Source organism: Gavialis gangeticus, unplaced genomic scaffold (genome assembly GCF_001723915.1).
Source record: "Gavialis gangeticus isolate Ggan-Ray unplaced genomic scaffold, GavGan_comp1, whole genome shotgun sequence".
NCBI lineage: Eukaryota > Metazoa > Chordata > Crocodylia > Gavialidae > Gavialis > Gavialis gangeticus.
In genome coordinates, this window is record NW_017729000.1 from 42,382,392 (window position 1) to 42,391,161 (window position 8,770).

At 43.7% G+C, this 8,770-nt stretch overlaps 1 protein-coding gene across 1 annotated transcript in view; it reads right to left on the bottom strand.

Moving 5' to 3' along the window:
• Window positions 1-8,185, bottom strand: part of ETF1 (eukaryotic translation termination factor 1) — a 30,018-nt gene extending 21,833 nt beyond the window's left edge. The window contains exons 1-4 of the mRNA XM_019506547.1: window positions 7,985-8,185; window positions 6,490-6,629; window positions 2,182-2,320; window positions 581-771 (exon numbers count right to left, since the gene is read on the bottom strand). Of these exons, the coding sequence (XP_019362092.1) occupies window positions 581-771; window positions 2,182-2,320; window positions 6,490-6,629; window positions 7,985-8,147 (633 nt within the window). The 5' untranslated portion in view covers window positions 8,148-8,185. The remainder of the gene's footprint in view (window positions 1-580; window positions 772-2,181; window positions 2,321-6,489; window positions 6,630-7,984) is intronic.
• Between the last annotated feature and the right edge of the window lie 585 nt (window positions 8,186-8,770).

An 8,770-nucleotide genomic window follows, 5' to 3' on the forward strand; every position in this document is an offset into this window, starting at 1 on the left:
AAAAAAAAAAAAAAAAAAAAAAAAAAAAAAAGCCAGCATTAGGCAACTTATAAAGTAGCACCTGCCATAAAGCTCTCTCAAAGCCATCCAAACAAATATTTGGTGAAAGTACTGAGGTTAATCTGTCTTAGTTCACTTGCATGCAGGGGTTCTGAGCATAAGGTATTTATGTACCATGTTCAGACAGGGAAACCAAACAGATGAGGTTTAGCAAAGTTTAATTCTACTAAAGTCATTGCTTTTACTGTGGAACCCAGACAAGGATGAATAACCCTATAACCCGCAAGGCCAGATTTTCCACAAAGCACACTGTAATAATGGGAAGCGAAATCCAGCTCCTTGCAGCGGGTCATTGGGATTTGACTTCCTCCCTAGAAGAACAGCCCACTCTAGATTACCAGAATTTCACAATTGAATCAGATCATGCTCAGATTAAGATGCTGCAGTTTAGATTTCTCCTGAGATGTGTCTGGTGGCAGCCATGAGTCACTGCCTGTGTTAGCACTACTATGTTACTATGAACTGGCTCACTCCAGTAGATAGCTTGTTTCATTCCGCACACAAGACCACATTTCCTCACCTGATCAAACATGTCAGATTGACTTAGTTCCGTTTTGAAGTCAGCTGATCCAGCTAAAACAAGACCAGCCACATTCACCTTGTCACCAGAAATGAACAATTGCACAGCTGTCTCTGCTACCTTCCGAACATAGTTGTGCCGCTTTTCCATCCTCAAACGAGCAAAACGCAAGGCAGACTGACCTCCTCTACCTTTAAGAGAAAGAACAGATCTCATATAGCAAATCTGAAAGACAGAGAACTCTTCTCATGGAAGCTAACATGTGATCCCAACTGGGTCTAGAATAAATTAACCCAAGGGCTGATGCAGTCTTCAGAATTAAGTTTGCTACAATGAGAGGAAAGAACATCCCACTAAAACAGCATGAAGTGACTACACATAGTGTCCCATTAACAACTGATGACTCTCTGCATGCGCTTTGCATAGGAAAATGTTTCACAGACTAGAAGGCAGATCCTATTCTACTCTGCATTAACTGTATTTCAGGGACTCAAGCAACACTAAGAGAGCAAGGTGCACCTTGGACTAGCTGATTCAGGGAGGCATGAGCTTTCATAGGCACCAACCTACTTTGTAGGTTGAATACTACATGAGCCAGCTAGACTCAAGTCAGGCAAAAGACAAGGCAGGATGGCACCTTGCAGTATAACTGGTTCAAATAGTATCTAACAAAATAGGTTGTTGCCGATGAAAGCTCAAACCTCTCTAACCCAGTTACAGTCTAAAGTCTACCCTGTCTCTAAAGTCTACCCTGTCTTTTGCCTGAGCTGAGACTAACATAGCTAACCACCTCTCAGTGGATGGCAAACGTCCATGGATGGAGTCCTCCCCTCCTCCTGCTTACTGCTTTTCATGACTGAATCCTAAGGCTAAGACAAAAGGGTGTTAAAGAAGTTAGGGGCATTAAAGTTGCTTCAGGGATGGACAGGGTGGAACAGGATCGCACTCAGCCACCAAGTAGATGAAAAAGTATCTGGCCCTCATGCTTACTTCATTATGTATAGTATTGCATCAATACAACCCTCATTTCACGCTGGTGCGGTCTCTTGTAGGGAGTTCCACTGGTGTAAGTATGCGGGGCAAAAACTAGATGAAATAGGAAAAATTATTAACCAAGACTACGCAACAGCTGGTTAAATATATTATTCAGTTTTAATATCCTGTTCCATAATATTTGTGCAACTAACCTGTGTTTCTAGCTGTACTAAATTCTCATGCAATGTTACACGAGATTTTCCTATGGTATTTAAGATCCATTATAAACTGGAGTTTTTGAGAAAGTTTGTAAGTGGCATCTAATTTTAGGGGAAGATTTCACTGGAAAGTTTCTTTTTTAAAAAGGATTGACATTGACAAGTCAACATGGTACTCGGTTATTTGAGACTAGCAAAAGACATCAGGAAAATGCATTACAGGATTCCAACCTAAAGAACCAAACCAACATTATTCATATTTCTGCTTCAGTGCCTAGGTCAGGTAGAGATTTCTTCTTGGGTGTGGAATGGAACTCTGCCTCAGGATTTAACTGCACTTTAGGCTTCTGCCCCCAAAGCCTTCCTTTCTACTGAAGGCATTTTAGATCTGTTACTGCATTGCATTACCATGCTTCTTTGGGAGATCCACAGTGAATTTGTGCAGGACTTCTCTTGTATTTCCTTGAAGAGTTCCAAAGAGTGCGCCGCTACCATCTATTACGATAAAGCCAAACTTGCTGTCATCAGACAGCAGCGCCGTAAGAGCCTGAAATGCAAATAAAATATGGATTACCAATAAACACCATCTACTGATATCAGTGCTTTGGCCCCACAGCTGGTTAATGGAGAGCATCAGGCACGATACAGATTAATGAAGCCACAGATCAATGGTTCTGGCTGTTTTTATGAAGCAATCAAGGTCAAATGACAAAATAAAGGATCCAAGAGTTCTCCTGCACGTTGTGTATTCAAGTCTAGTGTTGAGGCGAGAGGTCATGGGTTTTAGGCTGATGGTAAGTTTTCCAGATCACTACTTGACTGCATTGCTTGTAAGGGAGAGATGTAGCAGGAAAGGTGTGCGCGCATGAGGGGGAAGTGGAGGAATCACAGTAAGATTAACTTGTACCTTTGTGAACCCAAATTACCTGGCCATCCTCAAACCATATTCTTCCCAAATGCATGCAAGTGGAAACAGGAACTAGTTTCCCTCCCTCCTTCCAAATGTTCCTGCCTAAAGAATTTTGCTCCATCCACTGATCTGGCTATTTGGCAGCAAAATGGATTTAGCTTCTGTTCCATCAGCCACCCATGCAGCCCAACCGTTAGCTAGGCAGCAATCAAGGAGATTCGCACTTGCCCACACAAAGATTTCCACAACACTGAGTCACAAAATCCACAGCAGCCATGACAACTCTCATCTGCAGGGATAAGCAAGTACGAACAGTAATCACCCTCACAATGCCTTATTAGCTATGGGCAGAAGCCAGGGAGTGAGTGGAGAGAAGATAGCCACAACCTCTGGGGAAAAATTATTACCTCCAATCTTCTCTTATGCAGCAGCAAAGGTTAAACCAATTCGGCTTCATGTTCAGCAGTTAGCCATTGCTTCCTGCTCTAGTCAATCCTTTAAGTCAGGGGTGCTCAGCCTCCAGACTGCAGGCCTGATGTGGCCCACAGGGCTCCTCACAGGTCAGGAAGTTTGGTAGCGGGGGAGGGTGACCATTAATATGGCCATACTTCCTCCTATTAAACCTCATTCCCTGCGCAGCTGGTAGGAGCCAAGCTAGCCCCTCCACCCCACCCCACTTCTGGATAAGGATCAGGTCACACCCCCCCCCTTGGGCCATGCTCGGCCTAGCCAGGCCCCTTTCCCCCACTGAGGATGGGCCATGCCCCCTCCTGCCCAGGCTGGGCCGCACCCCTTTTCCTCCCCACTAGCTGGGTTAAGTTCCTTTCCCTGCAGTATGCACTGAGGCTGGTTTGTCTGCATGGCCAGAGGGTGCCTGCTGTGCCCTCACTGGCTTGGGAACACTGGCTGCATCCAGCCCATGGGTGGACCAGGTACTGCCAATCCAGCCTTCCAGAAAAAAGAGGGGGCACCATTGCTCTAAATCACTCTCACCAGTTAGGACTGGTCATCTCCCAACACAAACTGTTTGCACTTTAGTTTCTCCAAAGCAGGGAGAAGCATTTCAAGCAGCCATCAAGTCAGGATCAGCTTGTTCAGTCTGACTCCAATTTTTTCCTAATCCTAGGTCAGGCATTCTAGAACTTGCAAGCAGTGCCTGAATTAATGCTCTTCCTACTCTTCAAGAGTCTCCATTATGCTAATTCTCAGGAGGTGAGGCCAAACTTGTGTGCATTTGCCCTTGAATGAACCACTGTCCACCTACATCTGCCAAGTTAAGCAGAATAGTCAGAAAGCTCTTTCTGAAGTAATATTTAGAGTGGCAATAAAGAATCAGGGAAATGAAGAATCTGCCCAATTACAGACCTCTGGTTTAATACTAGAAAAAGGTATGGTTTTAGCTTACAACATAGGAACTTAAGCTGCCTGTGCACCTGCCAGGTAATATTAATGTACTGAATGGAAGGAACAAAAAGCATCAGTCATCTCTATCCAAAGTCCACACAATCAAACCTATTGCTTTCAAGCTTAAGAGAGGGGATTAAAGGGTGGGGGATGGGGAAATAATCATGGAAGCTAAGCAGCTAAGATCTGATGAGACATCTTGGCCAAAGTAAATATTTTTATTAATATATGAGCAGTGCTAGTGAACGAGAGAAGGAAGTGGAATATTAAATTGCAATCTATTTGCAAGCTTGGATGCTTATCTTGCTGGGGTCCTTTGACCCTAGCTGACTTCCTGCCCCTGGGGCAGGGGCTGGACTCGACGATCTTCAAGGTCCCTCCCAGCCCCAACGTCTATGAAATCTATGAAAAAAATAATTGGGATGGAGAGCCAAGCAAGTTGTATGACTGGGATGAGTGTTCCAACCAAGATATTCAATTAAGTCAATATAAATCCTAAACTTCAGCACGAATGTCATAGTTCATATCCCTGTTGGGAGGTTACTTCAATTCCACACATGCAATAAAATTGGCTTATCAGATTTAGTGATTGCCAAGTAGAAAGGGACTAAAACGTGTGTTATTTATTCAGTCTTATTTTAAGTAAGTATCAAATGATCACGAACTCCCTAGTTTCCCCTTCGTCCTCACTTTGTACCTGGATTCTGTTTTTCTAGTGACAGAGCCTAAAAGAATGGCCTGTTGCTTTTATTTAGGATATTCCCTCCATTTGGGGTCACACTTTTTTCCAACTACAGCTTGAAGATGTGTTCTTGTTCTTTTTCTGCAGAGCAACTACAATCCAAAATTTGTTGAAGTTACCAAATCAAAGATTCCACCCCCTTGTATTCTAGGTGGAAGCAGGGATCCAAGGAGCCAAATGTGCTGTTGTTGTATTATGATGAAAATGTCAATGTGCCATGTAAGTCCTGTTGTCAATCTGAGCTGGAGAACAGAAGACAGCATGCTATTCCATAACCATGCCCATTCTGCAGTGCAGAACTGCGAGTGAAGTACAGACATAGGGGAGCAGACAAACAGAAGGGCCATTATTGGGGCACCTTCCTATCTGTACCTACTATCACAATTTCCCCAAAAGATTGACATGCTGACCAACGCAGTCTCAGCAAGGGCTACCTTTTGTTGCATTTCCTGATCTCTCTCCCTCCCTCTTCAATCTTGGGGTTTACTTTCCATTCCTTGCTGACCTTCCCTTCCTGTTCTTCCTTACGATCTCTTCCTGCAACAGCGTGCTGGTAGAGAAGTCCTAGCAGAAGTGACTTGTTTAGTGGTCACGGTGGGGGCCCCACCTCAGCTGGCTGAGACACTGCAGTCAACACCATCAACTTCTTACAGGTTGAGAGGCTGTTCTCTTACATGTGGAGAAGCCCATGAAAGAAGAGGCAGGGATGGGAGTTATATACTAAATCTCTCAGGAATATGAAATGCTACAGGAATTGGGAGTTTGTTCTCAATACCACAGCACCTAGGAGGGCCAATCACAGTCCAGGATCCCTCAAAACAAGCTTTCCAGGGTCAAAACAGTCTTACAAACTAGGAATTCAAAAGATGTGAACAGCAGCAAGCACTGCAGTGACATTCCAGCCCTATTAACGTGGGTCCCACATGCTGACTTCTTACTTTAGAGAAGCATCCCAGTTTCAGGTACCAGGTAATTCTACCTCAGTTCGAAAAGGGTTTTATCACTGCAAGTCAGTCACAGGTGCCAACAACCGGTGTTAGAATCTCTTATGAATTCTAGCAGTCTTGCTCCATTCAGCCATAGGACTATTTTCAGGGTTGTTGCAGTTTGCACTGTTTTATGGAGCTGAAACATGCCTTACATTGCTCATGAGAGTCAGGTGAGTGGCTGCCTGTGTGGCAGTTAACCACATTTTCTGAGGATGAACAGTTTCACACATGCACACACACACAAAAACTAGAGATAGAAAGCTGACAGCAAGATGTGTACAAAGACTAGCAATGCTAGATTAGTCTGGCCTCACCTTGTGCACAGCATGGAATAAGATTTCCACAGCACCCAAGTGTCCCCAGTTACAAAGAGAAACCTGAACCTATGGATTATACAAACTCATAAAAATGACCCACCTGAACTATGAAGTTCAGATACAATTTGAGCCAATTTAGTCCAGGACAAAAATCTGCCTAGCAAATTAAGATTTCTGAATACTAACTGGTCATAGGCCCTTCTCCACCATGTTCCATACAAGGCAGAGTTTCTGCTGCTACGGAGAATGTGACCCCCACCACTTACGAACTGTTTCAGTTAGCCTAGCAAAGTTCTCTGAAAAAAGACTGTTGGCTACAGCAAGACGAGCAAACAAGCAAAAGACTAATCTTACCTCTGTATGGAATTTGTTGTCACACAAATACAATGATGTATTGATTGGTTTGAATGGTTCAAAGTCTATGTTGACTTTCTTTTCTTTTCCTTCTTCCGTCACAATTGTTCCACAGTAAACAACCAGACCATTTGGAGGTACTATAAAGGACATTTGAAATAATAAAATTTAGGCTACTAAATATCAAATCCTACCATCCTTCACTTAAAACTACAAATACCAGGATGCCAGAAATTAAGGCATAGATTTAGTTTGACAGCATCCATTTCTCTTTACTGTACAAATTCCCACCATAAAAAACAAAACAAAACAAAACAACACAACCTCTGAAGGACTTGTGTATTTGAGGGAAGAAACAAACTTAGGAGGAAAGCACAAGGTCACTTCTAGGAAACAGCAGAAAGCAGGAAACTTACAGATAGGAGAACAACTTGCTGGTAACTGAATGCTTTGTTATGACAGAAATACTTTGGTGGGGCTTAGATTTTCAGAATTTGTACCCAGCTCTCAAGCCATGAGCTGGGAAGCAAATATGTACAGTTTGTAACAGGTGAATGAAAACTAAACATCTTTACGCTTCAACAAGCTTTAGTTAAAGCACCCCTGCTGCCATTTTTCAGCACAGAGACACTGATACACATGATGCTCTGGGTGCTTTAATTAGAGCATCTCTCCCTCTCCTTCCCCACCACTCCCAGATCACATGGATAAACAGTTCTGAGGTGGTACCTCTCTCCTGGAACTGGTCTGATCCTATAACCCTCGGCTTAACTGACCTAAATTGGGCTACTTGCCTATGCAGCTTTAAAAAGCTGCATGACTGGATCCATCCCTTCAGAAGCACATCTCTCAGGATCAATTCAGGGTTTGACTCAAGGTACGCAAGCTTTTCAAGTGTGAACATGGTTACCATTTCATGCCGACAGACAATGGCTCCCATTTTTTGTGTGGGTGACCCCACTTCCAGTCAGTTTCCAACCGTAGATATTATCATTAAGTTTCCATGGAACTCACAACCAACTTCCACACTTCCCTTTTAGTGTGGGAACTGCCAGTCTAATCCTGTTGATGTCAACTTGGCTCTTCGGTGTTATTTCAGTTTTTAAGATTTCTAAATTTAGTCTGCAAAACAAGGCTTAAGGTGGGGAAAAAGGGAACCAAGAGTGCAGTTATGACAGTGCTCAGCTCCTCACAGGCATGAGGATAAACCCCACTGCTCTAAGAATGGTACAAACATGTCAAAGGCAGTAGAACAAATCAACAGAAAGGCTTTTGCACTTTAAGGGGAGAGGATTCAAGGAAGTTTCCTTAAGACAGACATACTAATAGCAATAGGGAAACCTTGTACTGCAAGTGCCATGAGCAGTCAACAGGCCAAAGCAACCAATTCAGAAGGCTTGTCCTTGTCAGTCTGTGACAACAGCCCATGACTACCTCTGAGGTAAGGAAAGTTTTGAGGAAAAGTAGCAAGCATGAGTCCAAGGAAAGGCATTACCTTTGTTATAGAGTTTGAGTCTTTGCTGTACAGATGTAATGGCTCCCAGAACTGAAAGGCGATTCACTCGAGACTTTATGTTTGAGGCGGTACCAAATTCATCTGCTAACATTTTTGCCACTCGTGAAATCTGGTCTTTGGGGGGAATGATCAATGATATCATGCTGGTGCCATTGCTGAGGAAGAAAGGATTTAAATTAGCATACAGTTTACCAACAAATTAAAACAGTATACATTGATGGGTGCAAGAAGATAAGCAAATGGATGTTATGAACCACATCCTAGGATAAACTGGGTGCCTCAGTTTACCATTCACACCACACTCATTCTCCTTGCACCAGCTAGTCAGCTTACTGCCTAATGCCTTTAAGGTCTTCAAAGCAGCATGTTGGGTCCTACCATAGGCAACATGTAGGAAAGGGGGTGGGGGGGCACGTGTGCCCACCATGAGATCGGTCGCAGCTGAAGCCACTGCTGGCTTCTGCAAGCAGTTGCCACCCACACCTGCCCCCTCACTGCCAACAGTAGGTGGTCCCCACCACTGCTGTGGTGCCCCCCCAAGTCACAGGAGCCACCAGTTGTTCATGGCTCCAAGTAGGATAGCTACCTAAATGGCACTGAATAAAATCAGCCTTGGTGTCACCCAGTACCTCTAAGTTGCAGTTAAATCCCCGAGGGGTTTGTTGTTTAATGTGAAATGCTGAATTAACAATGGTCATATTCTAGCTAAGGGATATGAAACTTAGTAGGTTCTTAGACTGGTGGCTTGCCATCTATCTCCTTGTT